Source organism: Leptonotus elevatus, chromosome 9, assembly GCF_054856555.1.
Source record: "Leptonotus elevatus isolate MCC_2025b chromosome 9, RoL_Lele_1.0, whole genome shotgun sequence".
Taxonomy (NCBI): domain Eukaryota; kingdom Metazoa; phylum Chordata; class Actinopteri; order Syngnathiformes; family Syngnathidae; genus Leptonotus; species Leptonotus elevatus.
Genome location: NC_141247.1, coordinates 13,218,580 through 13,236,584, shown reverse-complemented (window position 1 = coordinate 13,236,584; position 18,005 = coordinate 13,218,580). Strand labels below are relative to the sequence as shown.

Here is an 18,005-nt window from a genome sequence, read left to right as displayed (position 1 = left end):
TCCTGTTTATAGGGAAATTAAGGAACCAGCCAACAGAATAGGCCTATGTGTAAAGTGAGGTATATCTCTTTAACTCTCATAAATTTAAAGGATAAATGAGCCAATTGGCTAAATTATATATATTAACAAACAAAAAAAAAGGTTAACAGCACGTGCACTAAAATTGAGTGGGGGCTGCTAAACCAAACAAAAATATAATTCACATAAATGTTTTTAATTATACGGCACTTAAAGCCTCACTAGAGCAAATTTATATAAGGATTTATCCCATTTATTTACAGTGCACTGACACAATCACTTGTATATATGGCATTCAGTGCACCCATAATGTTACACAATAAATACAATTAAAGAAATTGAGCCAAGAAGAAGCTGTATGTTGGGTAATAAAGGTGATGCATGTTCAGTGTTTATTTGTCCTCATAAGGACGTTAATATGTTTTGTTTGTGGGCCATAAAAGGATGTACAGTGTTCTTTTTTTGTACTTTAATTGTGTGGATATAACTATAAATGCAAATGTTTTTGTGACCATCTTCTTCCGGGTTTTACGCATCATTGGGTTTTAGGACACAAACAAGACAACCAGTGATGTTGCAATTGTTTCTTAAAAAGTTTATTGATAAATATATTCATTTTTTTACAACAATTCAATGCACACAAGTTCATTTTGACCATTTTTTTATGTTGTCCGTCAGTCTGTACTCCTGTCCACATGTGTGTATGAGCTGCCTCACTGGAGCCTGTTCTCATGAGAATTTAATAGGATTTGTATGAAAAGTGGTGCAGTGAAGTAGAAAACAAAGTCATTTGGGGTGGTGGGCTGGGTGCTTAAAGCATAGTTTTTATTATGGCAAAAATGATATAAAAATAACAAGCCCTCTTCCACATTATGTATAAAGTATAGCATTGTGCTGAAATATTGTGTTGTTGCTGGAAAAGTCCAGTTCTAAACTTTTGTATGATTTCCTATTAAATCCAACTGAGAATACACGTGTAGCCCCGCAGAGAGCACAGGTTAAATCTATCCCTCGAAACAATGGCTCTTAAACAAAATTGCTTCTTAAATAACAAATCAGTCATCTTCTCATTTAGTTGCCGTACCCTCACAGTGAAAGTTTTGGTCAACAATGTTGGAAATTGCAATTGAAGATTCCTCCATATCCGCTTAGCTGCACATAACGTGAAAATACATGCTCCCACAAATGTTTTATTTTTCAGGCAAAAAAAAAAAAATCACATTAGGACACACGTGCATTTTTCCAGAGTCATTCTCTGACTGTGTGTCAGTTAAACCCCCAAAGTTAATGTCCTCTCGCTATAACAGGCCAAAGCGTAAATGCAAGTATTACAATTCCGACTAAGCTGAATGAGACAAAAAGACACAGATAAGCAGCAATGTTCCCCTACAAATAGAACATTGACTTCAATATTGTTACAACATTGAGACTGTAACGGACACCAGTGGGAACACACTTGGTCACAAGATGCTGTCTCGAAAAATGGGGTGAACTGTGACCCCTCAGGGTATGACTGCCCTCTTAAATAGATTATCTTCCCTGCATGCATTAAAATATTGCTCCTTTTTTTTGGACTGACAGAGATTCACAAAGAGCACAGTTATTATCAGCTACTTGGGTCCTGCTTAATGAGGGTCCACTTGTGTTCTCAACCAAAAGTGAGAAGCATGAGTATTTACACTTAACAATGTGACGGACACAAACAAAGCAGGCCAAAGTCTGCAGGACTTTTTCCAGTTGGTGTTTCAGTAAAACACAGTATATTTCAGTGACAGTGGCAAATCACTCTTTTATTTTATTTTTTATTTTATTTTTAACTATGCGGTTCACTCCATTAGACCATGGTCTTCTTCCACTTTATCTCTAGATGACATTTTCAAAGAGTTGAAGAGACCTCATGATGTTTTCATCCTGTGAAAGGGAAGAGCATAGAAGGGATAAGAATAGTTCATCTGGCAAGTCATTTTAGGATGACCACTAGGGGGCAGTGTGCAAAACGCAATTAAAACAAGCTACAATCTTTCTTTGCAGAGATGTACTGGAAATGGTAGTAGAAAATCTGGCAACATTTATAGTTAGAAACTATCATAATAGCTGGGCAGAATTGGATACATTGCCACATGGCATGACAACATTTTTGGAAGACACTTCATTAGGTACCCCTGCACAGTGTAAAATGTGATGCATACAAGAACTTAGCAATAATGGCTCTTAAACAAAATTGCTTCTTAAATAACAAATCAGTCATCTTCTCATTTAGTTGCCGTACCCTTACACATGAATAAATTGGCCCAAAAAAAACAACCTAATCAAATCTGTCAATGTCAGATGGAGTGTGTAGATCGAAAAAAAGAAAGAAGAGTTTTTCGATGTGATTTAACATTGTGGAGCGAATCAATATTATAAAGTGGTTGTCTGTTTGACCGATAGCCAGTGCAGGCGTTGATATTTCTGATCGAGAGAGTTCAAGTAATGATTCCGGCAGGCACATTCGAAGACAGTTGACATTTATGCAACAATATGCGTGGTAGACCAGCAAGGAGTGTTCCAATAATCCAGATGGGGTCTGACCTGGGTGTCGATGATGGTGCTGCTGTTGGGTTTGAGGTTTGGACTGAGGAATTTGATATTTTGTAAATATTAGTACTATGTGCTCCAAATGATCAACTAGTCATATAAACTGAGGAGATGGAGAGACAATTGCGTTGGCAATGGAATGTAAACAATGTACTGTTCGATTTTTTAAACAAAAAAAAGTGTTTTATTCCTCTGGTAAGTTTTATTGCTTTAAAATTGAGAAAGTTAAGAGTGAAGTTTTTGATGTTTTCAAGGAGGAGATGTAGAGCTGGGTGTCATCCACCTAAGAACAGAGCCTTGAGGAGTTTGGTGTGTTTTGATTGTGCTGGAATCTAAAAGTATTAAGTTAGCCCAATTGAGATTGGGCTGATTTTAGCAAGACAAGAACAATGGTGTTTAAAATGTACTGTGTTTTGTTGTTGTTTTCTTGTTTTATTTTTAATCTTTGCCATATTTTTAAACAATGCATGGTTCAGACGTCTTGTTAAGACATCTACGAAATGCTTTAAATTGTGGAACAAAATGCGCAATGTGTCTTCTTACCTCAGTCATTCCCAGCCATTTTGACTGAAGCAACCCCTTTCACTACCTGCTGTTTTACTGGATTTTGACAGATTTTGCAAGGCTCACAGAATATTGTGTTCTATTGCTATAAAAACATGGACACCTACCAAAAGAAAGATTAGAGTCTCTTCTTTTATTAGAAGAAAAAGTATATTTCTATCAGTTTCCGTTTTGCAGCAATTGGCATTAGAATATAGCTAATTTTCATCATTATTCACAAATCTATTTAGAAATGTGAGTAATGAGCTTTTTTTCAACATGGCCCCTGGTTGATCTCTTTTGCTCTGCTTCCACCTGCTCGCCGTTTGTGTAATAACTACCAGTTCTTTAACCGTTCTTTGCAGTTGAGAAGCTGCATCAAAGCCTTTTGTATGCTCTATCATTGAAAAAAACACACATAAAAAACATATAAATGTGTCTTTGGGACACTTAAAACATTTAAAATAGAACATATTTATAAGTTCTTGGGAGCAAATGAGTTAAGGTCACGATGTGGCATGATCAATCAAAACTGACCACGCTCATATTGTGCACATGTCTCTTATTAGCTCACAATAGTTTCTATACCAGCTGTGCCCATTGTTGTGACTTGTGAATGTATATCTGGCAAGGATCGGAATGTGCATTGTTATAAGAGGAATGGCACAGGTGTTCTAATAACATGCAAAAGGGCCCACTCCGTAACAGCGAGCGAGGCACATACTGACAACAAAGCAGCCAAATGGAATTGAGCTATGTGATTGTATTACTCACACCTGCGCTGAGTGCATACAAACAACAACAACAACCCTCTTTAACCAAGTTAGCAGGATTCTCAGGCTGCTGAGAAAATAAATCAAATGTAGAGTACCTCTTGACAAGAATAGATGAATTCATCAATGGTGACCACGCCGTCTCTGTTTTTGTCCATTTTCTGCGGAGAAGAGCACACACACAGGCTGCCGGGTGACTTATCTATTGTGTGTCAAGAAAGCGCATAAATGCAGTTTGCAAACTCATGGTGGTAACCTAAAGGTACTTCGACAATGCAAAACAAATGGCCGAGGTCAGACCTCAACAATAACGACGTGTTTTTGTTACCTGAAAGAATGCATCCACGTGCTGCTTGTGCGCATCTGTTTTCAAGGCGGGATAAGTGTACTTGCCCATCATGTCATAAATGGCTCTGACGATGTCTGTCATCTCCTGGAAAAGACAGAAAAAGACTTTTCAGTTAACACGTCAAATGCGGTTGACTCCAATTGAACACTTTTAGGCTGGCTTATGTACGATATGTTCACAATCTTTAATTACAAGAGCTTTATAAAAATTAGGGGTGTCAGGCGATTACATTTTGTAATCATAATTAATTTTCAACTCACGATTAATCACAAATTTTATATCTGTTCTAAATGTACAATAAAATATTTTTGTCTACGTTTTCATACTCTTGTTAACAAAAGTGGGGATTTTTTTTTGAACTAATAGAAATATGGATGCATCTGTAAGTCATTGATACAGTAATTTCATAATAATTCATAAAATTGAGTTAAAATCAAAAAGATGTACTGGACTGTAAAATCCGAGCGTGATATTGATTTGTGTTGGTCATTTTTCTACCACTAGAGGGCATAATTGCATTTGTAAGACATTGATGACAGCTCAGTTCATTTTTCTTTTCATAATAAGTAACTCAATTCTGCACAGTTTTAAAATTGTAAAACACAACACAGTCTTCACAAATATATGCATTATTATAAAATGTATTACTGCTAAATTATTAATTTTTTTTTCTAAAAGAGCTCAGTATTGTTCATTCGGTAATGTCATCATCATTGCTCTTTTTTTTCTTTTTCTTTTTGTATGTGGGTGAGTATGTGTATATGTGCGTGCGTGCGTGCGTGCGTGTGTGCGAGTGTGTGTGTATTCGTTAGCTCACCAAAAACCTACAAGAAAAAATCCAATACCGTTCACCTAAACCGAACACCGCCGATAGGAGACCCGAGGGGACCAAAGAAAACAAAGGAAAGTGAAATCCAGCACCGGCCAGACACCACCCACCGGGCCACCAACCAGAATTCTTCACCAACCCCAAAAACATCTAAATTCCAACAAATCCAAAAAATCAGGGAGAACTCAAGAGACCAAAGGAGAGACTGAGGAAAGGAAGGAAGGACAAACGAAGCAGAGTGAGATCCACTGCTAAATTTTGACGTGGGCGTATCTGCTGCGTTGCAACTAGAATTCCCCCAGTACAAGCTTTCTAAGTAAGGGGTGGTCATTAATCAGGCGTTAAAAAAAATGAGTGGCGTTAAAGGAACTTTAAATTAACTCAAAATTAACGCACTCATTTTGACACCCCAAATAAAAATGGTGGGTTTCAAATAGGTAATAATGCTCAGTATTGAGACCCGCCATAGGTATTAATTGAACCGTATTATTATTTTTTGTCTGAAATGTACTCAACATTTCTCCAGAAACTCCCGATGCCCACCACACCCCCCGGCTACCGATGATGTGATCATCCTGTGTAATTGTGATTTAAAGCGCACACCTCTTTGTTGATGTATCCATCTCGGTTGATGTCGTAGAGGTTAAACGTCCACTGGAGCTTCTCTGTAATGGAGCCCCTCAGCAGGATGGACAAAGCCGTTACAAAGTCCTGATGGAGGAGAAACAATCAACACACGAGCTGAAAGTCACGCAAAAGAAGCACTGACGTTTACCTCAAACTTTATGGTGCCCGATTGAGCCGTGTCAAAGGAGTTAAACAGGTAGTGCGCGTAGGTGCTGGCATCTGCAGGAGTGAGCACAAAAATACAAGACCACACTTGTCACTAAGCAAAAATGCCGGTCAAGCAACAATGATGGCAAACGACAAAGATCCACCTCCATGCGGGAAAAATTGGGAGTATATTTGCTTGAAGGTTTCCTCATTGACAATCCCACTTGGACACTCCTGGAAAAATAAGACAAAAACAATATGACAAATTAGGAAAACATGACTGAATACACTTGAGTACAGTACGGCAAATAATGGGAGGTAACCAAAATCTTGGCTTATATAAATAAATGACGAGAGGCTGTGGCTGCTTTTTAATTATGTAGTTAAAATCAGATTGTTTACTGAAACAATATAGTACAATTCACATGCATTTTGCAAAGAGACAATAAAATCAAAATACATTAGGCATAATGCAATGCAATAAAATTACTATGCAGAAACGCGATTTCAAGGCTTTACACATGAAGAGAAATGCACACTCATGTGTGTTTTATTCTACATCGTAGCCTCAGGCTGCAAAGATATAATTAATAAACTGATGGGATTAAACTTTAATTTCTGAGGAATAGTTAACTATTAGAGGGATTTAGCTCTTGTGCAATATGTTTTTATAACGTCGTCACCACTGGTCACAAAATTAGGCACACCTTCACAATTTAATGAGAGCAAATGATCAGGCAAGATTGGGGAGGTTTGATTTTACAAAGTTTATTATTGTGGTTGGAGTTTCATATTGAAAGATGTTCCTAATATCTTGCCCCTGATGTTATTGACACAATTATTGACAAAATATATAAACCAGGGCCTAACCAATATTAGGTCTTAAAAAAGGGATTTAAAAAAAAGAATCTACTATATTCATAAATGCATATATGTTTTAAATATTTATCTGATTAATCGTTGTGAGAATTTTCTTCTGCCAAATATTAGAATCAGCACTGGCCTAAAAAAATCCATATCATTTGGACTGTGACACACTGCAATCTTTGTAAAAACAGAATATTCAATGCAGCTCATATACTGGATCTCAGTAGAGTACCGGTGTACCTAATGAATTGACCAAAAACGACTGATACAACGTACATTCTTGAACCCCCTGTACAGCACTTGCAGTTCTCGTTTACTGAAGTTGGTCTGAGCCTCGAGCTGATCGAGGCCCTCCGGTCGATGGCACACCATGGTCATCTCCAGGTCGTCATCAGCCTTGTCTGGTGACGACACAAACAAAAGGAAGCAGATAACACAAGCATTATTCACCATTTTACGAATTACTGTCCAAGTCGAAGTGATTATTTTAAATACATTTTGTTTCATGAGCGATGCAAGTGCACAGAGGTTGAGGTCAGTTGAGTGGCTCCTCCTCTTATTGGCCCACTATGAACGACTCATTACACCCATCGCTGCTGGGGAGGCGAGAGAGGACAAACCACCACTGGCTGACGAAAACACACACAGCGTGCAGTGGTGGTCCTTTGCACTAAAGCTTGATTTATATCCATCTATCTAACCATCAATGACAACTTAGACTGTTCCCTCGCCAGTGTGAAGTCTATCGAGTCACATTGCTCAGCAGATTACAACGGCGAGTCGTTAAAGAATTTCCCTGTTCTGCTTCACTTGAGGGTCACGAGAGGACAAAGTTCATTTTGCACTTTCCGCTCCAGAGACAATTTCATCTGTACAGCAGGTTCATTAATAAGACTGTCGAACACCCTTACATTTCTACGTTTATCTTTCCGGGTGCCCACAAAATGCTGATTTGATCTTTTTAAATATAACGCTTTAAGGTCAATGTTGAGAGTTTTGAATCATTTCATTGAAAGACCCAAATTATCTTTTAAATGTAAAATGGAAAAGTATCATTTTGGGGGGGGGCTCCCACATGATAACTGATCTTTATTATCCCTGTCAAGACACAATCTGATCTCCATATGTATCACAGTAGAGATGAGAACATGTAAAGTACATAACATAAGCAAACAGGGAACATGAATAAAATTTCAGAATATTCCATAGTAATAAGACATAACCGAATATCTGCACTGAGAAAGTACTACTCAACTTTATCGTCTTGATAAGGCTAAAAGTGATCTACGTGGACTCACCTTCCACAGAAATGACTCCTAGTAGGTGCAACATCTTGACTAGCCCACAGCACAGCAAAATGATGGCTATGGCTTGTAAACTATTCTCACGCTGCTCCTCTTTCTCCATGTCTGTGTCTTTCCACCCAAAAATGTCCTTATATCGTCTTCTCCATCTGCTGTTAATGCTCTCCGCGTCCAACCTGAGAACTACTTCTCCCTACATGTAACGTCTTTCTGACTTAGTTGAATTTTCTCCTCCTCTCTCATGAGGTAAGATCACCTGGCTCCCTCCGTCTCCGTTTTTATGCCCCATTCCATTACACCACTCCTCGGGGCTTGTCCCGCTCCTATATGCCGACCTTGGTTCTATCCTGGTGAGTCCCACTCCGTGTCCCCCCTCCCCTCTCTATTTCAGTCCCGGTGTCCTTCACTCTTTGGGGCTGTAACTAGAGGTCCCAGGCTGGAATAACTGTAACAATAACAAAATCACTCTGTGCTGGGATTTGTCTGTGCAATGCGCATTTGTGTGTTGACGGAGTTTACCGCTTGATAAATTGTACCCATTAAGCCTCATATTTATCCCTGAAAAACAACCACAAAGTGACCAGTAACCAAGAACACACCCACTGAGACAGCAACTTCTGAGCTGTACTTTGTAGACTTCATTGTGCAATGGAGAACTGTGCAGTCTGCTATGACCAATAAATGCCAGAAGAGGGCGGCACAACGCAACATAAACTCTCCCACAGTTTAAGGATTTTTTTTCTTTCTTGTTGATATTGAGCCAATAAGACTCATAATAATCTACAATAAAAAAAAAAAATGTATTCTCAACCTCTTAATTACTTGTGATAGCATCATTGTTTCTCAGTGACATCAAATTCAACCAAAGAGTAAAATGTGCAGTATGTTGTGGCCAAGTGAGCTCTTATTTCAACAAAATGTTTGCACTTACTGCTTTCTTCTTCTGTTCTGCAATGGCGAGTTTTTTTTAGAATGTCCTTGCAGGTTGTAACACAATTTTACGACTGTATCCATGTCCCGTTTTTCTAGGAAAGGAGCATTCACTCTCAGTTTGTTATTTTTCTAAAGTCCGGGTTTGTTCTTTTGGTATTGGGACACTGGCCAGTAATTGAACCTGAGCCTCTGCATGAAAGGCAGCAGCATGTACCACTACATCACTAGTGTAGGAGTTCATCTTAAAATTAACAAATTTAACTAAATTGATCAAAAAATCGTCTCTTATTTACTACAAACAATGCATCTTGTGCAGAATAATTAAATGCTCTTCCAGTATATGACAGAAGATAGAATTAAGATTCCATTTAATGCACATGAATATTCAAGTACAGTATATATCAAGATTTTTATTTCTCCCGCCCCCTCCCCTCCTCAATGAATGTTGGGAAATACTGATAGTGGATAGTGTCCAAGTACAGTCAACAGGGGGCTCTGTTGCATCAGGAGCTCTCCGCCTTTGTTGTCAATGGATGCTTTACTTCATTTATTGTGGCTGCACTGTCTACAGTTTAATGTTGCATCAAGGGCAGCATTTAATTTAATTTGATAGGCATTCAAACCCTGCTCAGTCATATAAATACCTTTTAATAAGGATGGTTAAATGCATTCAGGGTTTGCGCCAATAATCATTTGCCTCTTGTTGTGACCAATGTGCAGCATCTCTCTGCTGATTTCATGAACGGTGCGTGTGTGTGTGTGGGGGGGGGGGGGGGGGGCATGACTCCTCTAATGCACAAGCCTAAGAAACCAGTGGAATTGCTTCAGTGTGGATTGGAAAGAAATGCATCAATGTGAATCAATTTGGGGGCTAATGTGCTTTTAGGGAGGTGATGGATTGAGAGATTGTATAGTACACTGGGGGATTGAGCTGCATGGAAAAATGGAATTGAAATGGAAAGGTGAACTATTCTGCTAGCAGGGCACAACAATTTAACAATATAGTTTCATTTGCATCATACTGTTACTGTTGGTGTATCATATATAAGCCTACTTTTCTTTGTAAATATGTTGCAAATGTCATCACTGGATTGTGCAGGTGAATCTATAAAGTGGCTGATAAATGCAGACGCGGCAAACAAACTTCCAGACATTAATCATCAAGTCTGTTTTATATCAATTGATAAAACCCCAGAAATTAATTACAATGTCACCAAGTTAACAATACTTTCTTTCTTGTTTTGTTTGACTGCCAATTTAAAATTCAATGGCCTATGATGCAATGTGAGGAAAGCAACACAGTGGCCATTTATCTTCTTTCCACAGTGTAAGAGATGAATCATTGCAGTGCTTACATCAGGAGTGTCAGTGCAATCACTAACTCATTCATGGATACTGAGTGGCAAACGCAGCATTAGTAATAGTGAATAATTTGGAATCTGATCAAGCTTTTGCTACTGCGCCATCTTGTCATCAGAGACATGAAAGCAAACATCTTGCACAGGCCTCTTTCCTGTCTTTCGAGATCCAACCTCCAGAAAGGACTCGGAGCCAAACTAAAGCTGCTCTTCCATTTGCTGCAAAAGACAATATAGGATGCTGAGTTTACACTGTGACTGAAATTCTGAATTCATTTCATTTGGCACCCGTTGGAGGGATTAAAGCGGCGACTTGAACGTCAGCAGAGAAAAGACCGCCTGTCACTTCCCCTGCACAGCCGGAAGACACACCAAAGGAGGTAAACACAACTTTGAAAAGATTCTGAACATTTTCCATACCGCTTGTCATCATCAAGGTCAAGGGAAACTGGAGTACATCTGACTTTGGGTGTGAGGCGGGGTACACCCTGGACTGGTAAAACAAAAAAAAACAAAAAAGGATTGTGGGAGGTTGGCTGCTTGAAAATGGGGGGAAAAAAAGGTTGAGCATTTTTTTCCTTATTTTCATTTTACCTCCAAAACTATCTCCACCATGTTCTTCCCTTACTGCCCCCTTACTTCTTATGGCATTTGCATGAAGGGAATTAGTGTAATCTGCTGCACGAGCAGGGATGGAGAAGGTTTGCTCTCACTTGTAATGCTGGAGGTCGCTGTCCAAGAAAGTACCGTATCTTAAAAATAGACTTCAGCGGCCACGGCCCTAATTACAGAATGTAAAAGCTGCAAACGCAATAACGTTTTACAACGTGATTTTAGGATCTCATCCACAGTTTGGATGTTTACAGTTCCACTGTTGCGGGAGGCTATTTGACCACCAGCCATTCAAATATATTGCGTAGGAAAAACCGCCACTCGATTGTGGTCGCTCATCCTCAAAGGTGACCAAGTACACAATTTCAAGGGTCATAAAAACATCAAATAAAACAGCCATGTGGATGAAATCATCTGTACTTTCAGGTCTAGAGAGAATGTATAGTACATCATGACTTGATTATCATTGCAATATGTCCTTGTAACTCAAATGGCATATGCTGAAAAACACTTTAAAACAGTGTTAATAGATAGCGACTGTATAATGCCTTCAAGCAGATAATTAGCACTGATTCCCCAGTGACACCTAATTTTCACATTCAATGCCTGGTACACTATACTGTACAATAGCAGGACACGGTGGGCACAATTATACAAAATAAGGTGCAGAAATAATGAGTATACAGGAAGGCAAACCTCCCCAGCAGCAGAGAAAGCCGAAAAGAGTGCATGCAGTGATGTCATCAAAACTGCTGGATGCCGTAGAACTGCCCCGCATCACACTGAGAGCTGTTTCTAATCGTATTTTAATCCCCACAAAGGATTTGCAGGGCTGTCATAACGTGCATTCATTACATTGTTGTGCCAGTACCCACTGCAATTTCCCCCCTCAAACTTCACCGGCACTCTGACTTACGAGTTTCTTTTATTCGGTGACCACGTTCGTAACTCAAAAACATTCACATCTCAAATTATATTTCCCTGTTGAAATGAATTTAAATGCAATCCCTTGAAATTCTTTTCCGGCCTGTATTGTGCTCTTTCCTGTGTGCATGTCTTGGACACCAGGGGGCAGTGTTATTCAGCCATACAGACACACGAAGAAGAGTTTCACTAATGATTTTAAGATGCAGTAATATTAGCTCTTTTTATCTATCTATCTATCGATCACACTTGGAGTTAGAACACCATTCCATTGATGTTATTTGTTAGCCTGTCTATGGTATTTTGCATTTCTTGTTAGCCTTAAGGTACTTTCCTATAATTCTCTTTGTTTAATGTATAGTTTGACAGTACACTTCAGGGGAGGGGGTTAAGACATTCAGAGGTGAATTATTCCATTCCTGCTGAGCTAAAGCCTGTACACTGGACATACTTGTTAACTTTCAGATCTGATGACGAAACCTGCATTATGTTCATTCATCCAAGTCAAGTCTCCAGTGTCGACTCGTGTTAAATTAAACTACCATCAGAGTTGTTTTAACTCCATCTCAGTGTAAATAAATACATTTTATAGAAAGAAAGAAAGAAAGAAAGAAAGAAAAGTGTTATTACTACATTCAATGTGGACCAATATAGACACATTTGAGGTGTTAAATTCAATTTTGTAGGTGTTGAATTAACAATGCTGATTTTGCTGTGGTAATTGTTAAACCAACACCGTAGGACGGAAGATTTTCAAGACTGCTTCCAAAATGGATTTGGCAAACCACCGGGTAATACACAGGAAGGGGACGCCCAGCTTACCTCAGGCTGTGTACAACACCTGTGGACTGTTGACCTTGACTGTTCAAAAATAAAATGACAGTTGGAGGATGAACTTCTAATTCCCGAGGCGAATGACAGGGGAAGCTCCCCTTTATGGCTCTGGTGAAGGTCAGAAATTCTGTACCGTAAATTCTGTAGAGCAAATTTGACTCTATTTCGAGTGGGACCAAATAGACTTCAGTTTTAGAGTAATGTTTACGCTTGAAAGAGAGTAAAATAAATACAAGGTTGAGGAACGAACTCACAACCTTCTGTTTGGGAGACAGCTGATCTACTCCCTGTGGCACGCAGCTCCTGCTGTGTGTTTAGTATATTGCTTATGTCAGCTGTAATCTTCGTAACTCCGACGCCAATGGCGATGTTTTTGGTCTCTTGGAGACAGTAGGAGGGGGCATAGCTCAGGTGGTAGTGTCTCCCAAGCTGAAGGTTGTGCATTCATTCCCTCAACCCTTGAGTGCCTTTTTTTCCCTTCAATTATTTATGTTACTCTCTTCCAAGTGTAAATATTAGCCTACTCTAAAACGAAGTCTATTTGGTCACACTTTCAATAGAGTGAAATTTACTCTACAGAATTTACTGTGTGGCAGAGATAAACAAAAAGTTACCTCAAGTTACAAGACTAATGACTCCAATGTGTTTGTTTTGGGGTTTATACATGTGGACTAAGCTGTAAAAAAAAACAAGCTTCAATTTATAAAGCTGGAACATCTATCCATCCATCCATCAATCAATTCAATGTAAACTCGAGGGGCCACCTGGGACCATGTGTGTAACCTCATAGCAACTCCCTCTAGTAATAAGGGCATGTATGAATGCATTTTTACATCCATAACACAAAGGCTGGATACCAAGGGGAGGGCAATGACGTGATGGCTTAATAAGCACTCAGAGCAGCTAATGGAAGCGCGTGGGTGATGAAGAAAGGGAGCGAATGAGAGAAAGAATGGAGGCCTAATATGAGGAGTCGATAGAAAGGTATGAATGCGAAGACGGCTGTGGAGTTGTCATATAAAAAGGAAACACGGTGGAAAGGAGAGGAAACGGTTGTGGGAAAAATGGAGGCTAAGTGGAAGTGTAGAAGTCAGTGCAGCGAGTTGAAAGGTCGTGGAGGAAATAAAATAAAGGTGTGAAGAAAGGAAGAGGAGCACCGCTGCAGGGAGAAACATGACAAAAGTGTGGGGGGGATTACCAAGGAGACGTGAAGTGTCGCAAGGCTGCTCAGACAAGAAGCAGGTAGAAGAAAATTGGTTTGTCAGACAAGCAGGAACAACAAGTCACAAAGAGGATGATGACACATAGTTCAGAGCACAATGATCCTCTAGCAGAGGATCCATCATGGAGGAATCTAATCTCACAATATTACAGCTGTGTTCTGTTTGTTGTAAAACCGGATAACAAGTTATCTCCAGACAGCACGCACCACCGCAGACACACAAACCAGAAAACCGTATTACACGGAGCCAGAAACAATCGTGCTAGCAATTACAAATACTGCTGTATTTAAATGCCTTTTCCATTTGTCACTTCCCCCAAAAAATGTTTTGTTATTCTTTCAGATTGAGAAAATAGCACAGTTTTATCAAATATAAATTTACAGACAGAAGAAAAGAGAATGTAAATCAATAAACAAGTTATATAAAGTGTGATCAATTCAAAAGTCACACACTTTGGCAGTTCCTGACATATTAGCATATTGTCAATGTGCGGCCGCAAAGGAAGCAATGTGACCCCCTATCTTAAAAAAATTTTTGAAATGGTTTTCAATTGCGCTTGAAGGCATCTCTGGATAAACATTAGTGTTTACACGGGGAATTTGCACAACCGTTGTGAAGGTGCCCTTTGGCAAGTGTTCCGAATGGGGCTGATGTTGAAACATTGATTTATTTTAGGTATGATTATTTTATTCCAAACTGAGCTAAAATAATTCACAACAACCCCAAACACTATTAGTTACAATATGCAGCCCATATGGACAATTCTTCTTACTCAAAATAAACTCTGCTCAACTCAAAAACAACTTCACTGATTTCCCTTCAATCAATCGGGCATGCGGCTACAATAAGATCACATCACATGTTGGTATGGATCTGGATCAAAGTGCAGATTAGGGTTAGAACTAGGACTTGACACAAAGGTGATGATAGTTGAGTCAAGGTGGAATATTAATTAAATAATTGTTTCAATTGAGCGTGATTTGTGATTGAATGGGTGAGTCAAGGGTGGGGTAAACTGCAAGGAGGAAGACTTTTTTTTTTCATGCATTTACGCAATAAAGCAGTTACTAATCAACCGCCACTTGTCTTTGTTCCTTTTGTCTAAGTAGATTCTACAATGTTCAATAAAGAATAGACATGATACCACATTGTCTATTGTTTACTGTTACATGTGAGCATTTGGTGAATTTTGCTGACAGCTGACATGAGAACTTAGGCTGTTCGTCAGCTAGCAATAGCGGATGTCATTTTAAATAGGCGTCCATAGCACTTGCACTTTGCTTATATTTGAGAATAGACTTGCACATTTTCCAAGCGATTACTGGTCTCAATTTTAGCCAAATATTTCCACACGTTTAAGGCACCGCTATTAGTTTGCTGTGCCGACTGACCACCTGCTGATTTTGGCGAGGCGTCGATGTTGTTAAAGCCAAAACACATGAATGTCAATTAAGCGACTTCAAGCTATAATTGTGATTACGCATGTATTCAGATCCAGAATGTTCTTCCACTGTTAATAGCTTATCTTTGCACCTTTAGCAATTCATCCATTTTTATACCTCTTATCCCCATTAGGACCACACCACAGTTGTTCAAATAAAATACTGCAACAATCAAAAAGCATATTTGATACTACAGTGTATAGACAAAATATATTGAAACACATTTCAGAATCAATCTATTAATCAGTCTGTATTTAGGAAACTAATGTGTTTTTCTCCACTTTTGGAAAATGTATATGCTTGTACGCGTCCAACTTTGTAGCAACAGTTTGGGAAACCCACAAATGTATAAATGGGCAAAACATCCCGCAGACGTGCTCCGGCATTTTGTAGACAGTTTTCCTAGAGGCTTGGAAGCCATTATAGCCGCAAAGGATGGACCAGACCCATTTTTCTTCCGCTTTCACTTCCTGTGAGTAATGACCCAATCTATTTGTCCATATAGAGCGTTTCTTTCACAGGTGAAATGCTTGTTAACACATTGAAAGGGGAGTCATATTCCCACAATATGTTTGCACCTTACTGCCACCTCATTATTCCAAACAGCAACACATTTATGCTCCGCCTTTATTAACACCCATGAGAAAGGTGTTTACACGAGTAGGAGTGAGAATATTCCAAACGATGGAAGCAGCCATATGCACTCACTTGGAAAATGTCCTGCATGTGCTAATTTGCACCCATTTAGTTTTTTTTGCTAAAAGCCCTCATCAGCCAATAACGTTAAACAAATGGATGCAATCAACGGACAGTATTTTCTTGCTCAGTGTGCTTCACCGGAGCACACTTTGAAATTCTTTTCATTTTTATACATGAATGAGCTTCACCACATTTCACAAGACGCAACACATTCCCTCCAGGCAACAGGTCTCCTTAACATTTCAGCCTCACGTCATCGGCACATACAGGAATACCCCCATCGCATCAAGAGCCCCGACCCGACCCCTCCCGCCCCTCCAAAACTGACATCTTTTGTTGCCATGGCGACCGTGCTTCCAAGGTAACTGCAAGACGGAAAAGTGGTGTGTGAGCAGAGTGACAAATACCTTCGACGTGCGCGTGTTTACCAGCGCCGCCGCCGGCGCACGCAGCCACCAGACGGACCGAGTGACACAAACACCTCTGCTAAAGCTGAACGCACACACGCGTGCGTGTGCGCTCTCACGGCACATAATACACTCACAGTTGTAAAACTTTATGGCATGATAAAAGGGATTGTTTATCATTTGGAAAACCTGTTGGTCTATTCTGGCTATGCCTCGCTCTCTCTCTCTCTGTCTCAGACAAGTGTAACAAAGCACCAATTGAAACGTCCTTATAGCAATCTAAAACTGCGTGAGCATGTTTGCGCTGTAGCCATCCAAAGTAGCATGCAGGCAATTAAAATTCACATTAGTAGAAGTTTAATTGTCTTAGATGATGCCTGCCTCCATGTAATATGGCGTGAAATGATGCATTCGTGTGTAAGAGTATAAATTGCATGTCTTGAAGATGCATGCACACATGTATGCATTCCAAAGACTCTAAAAGTTCACATTTCTACAAGTTTGACTGCCTTTTTCAAACATGTGTAAGGGAATGAATGACAGAGTGTGCGCGCGTGCGTGTGCGTGTGCGTGGTCCCTCACCACTGGATAGCCTCCTCGTCTTGGTCCCCATGGTCAGCGTGCCCACCACAGCCCCCATGTTTGAAACGTCGTCGTGGAAACAAGTGTCTGTCCGTATGTGCCGAAGTCTGGATGTGTTTCGTCACGTGCGCACACACGCACACACACACAAAATACACGTACTCCTTCACCCTCTCATCTTACCTCCCCCTTTTCTCTCTCTTTCTACAGTATCTCTCTGCTCTCAGCACAAACCTTCTTTCTAACACCCCTCCTTCTCATCATGCTTTCTCACCCCATCTCCCCATGCACGCTCCTCCTCTTTTTTCCTCTCTCTCACCACTCTGCCCCCCCCCCCCCCCCGTTCTCACTCGCCTGCACCCCTATTTGGGGGTCTCTCCCCTCTCCCTTCTCCCATCAAAACAAGCTGGAGCTCAGCATTGGTGATTCAGAGTGAAATCACCAGGATTTGTATTCACCGAATTATTTAATTGGACTGCGTTCGATTCTTAGAAGACAACACTCAATGAATCACCGGGAGGCAAAAAGTTTAGTTTCACGCTCTTAACGTGACGAATATGCAGATGAGTAAAGACTTGAATAATGCCTTAAAAGTGCAAATTAATTATGCAAGTGTTTGTCTGTGCCCCATGCATCACTTCCTGCTTTGTCCCAGCAACACTTTTTCTTCAAGGAAAAGCCACTTTCATCCATCAACATGCCCCTTCACTCCATCCATCAAGAAGCCAGAGTGGGAAAACGAAATGGACAGAGAGTTTGCAAGATTAGCTCTCATGGTATAGAAGAAAGGACGGATGGAAAATTGTCAGCCAGTAGGAGAGCGTATAAAACGGGAGCTTATAGTCGAGGAAAGGCGACTGGGAGAGATTAAAAGAGGCGAGGGATTGAGAAGGAGTGAAATATTTAATGTAGTCGTAATAGAGGGATGAAGACAAGTGTCAGATAAAAGTGTGAAGT

At 39.9% G+C, this 18,005-nt stretch overlaps 1 protein-coding gene across 4 annotated transcripts in view; it reads right to left on the bottom strand.

Annotated features, from left to right (window-relative positions):
• Nucleotides 1–592: 592 nt before the first annotated feature.
• The window catches only part of kcnip1a (Kv channel interacting protein 1 a), a 37,333-nt gene continuing 19,920 nt past the window's right edge, over nt 593–18,005 (bottom strand). For 2 of the 4 annotated variants that reach the window (XM_086085233.1, XM_086085232.1), the window contains exons 2-8: nt 7,007–7,131; nt 6,028–6,097; nt 5,865–5,935; nt 5,693–5,800; nt 4,240–4,344; nt 4,010–4,072; nt 593–1,929 (exon numbers count right to left, since the gene is read on the bottom strand). In XM_086085233.1, coding sequence (XP_085941359.1) covers nt 1,882–1,929; nt 4,010–4,072; nt 4,240–4,344; nt 5,693–5,800; nt 5,865–5,935; nt 6,028–6,097; nt 7,007–7,131 — 590 coding nt within the window. In that variant the 3' untranslated portion in view covers nt 593–1,881. Of the gene's footprint in view, nt 1,930–4,009; nt 4,073–4,239; nt 4,345–5,692; nt 5,801–5,864; nt 5,936–6,027; nt 6,098–7,006; nt 7,132–8,028; nt 8,260–17,048; nt 17,313–18,005 lie in introns of those variants that run through there. The other 2 variants (XM_086085231.1, XM_086085230.1) reach the window with 2 other exon arrangements.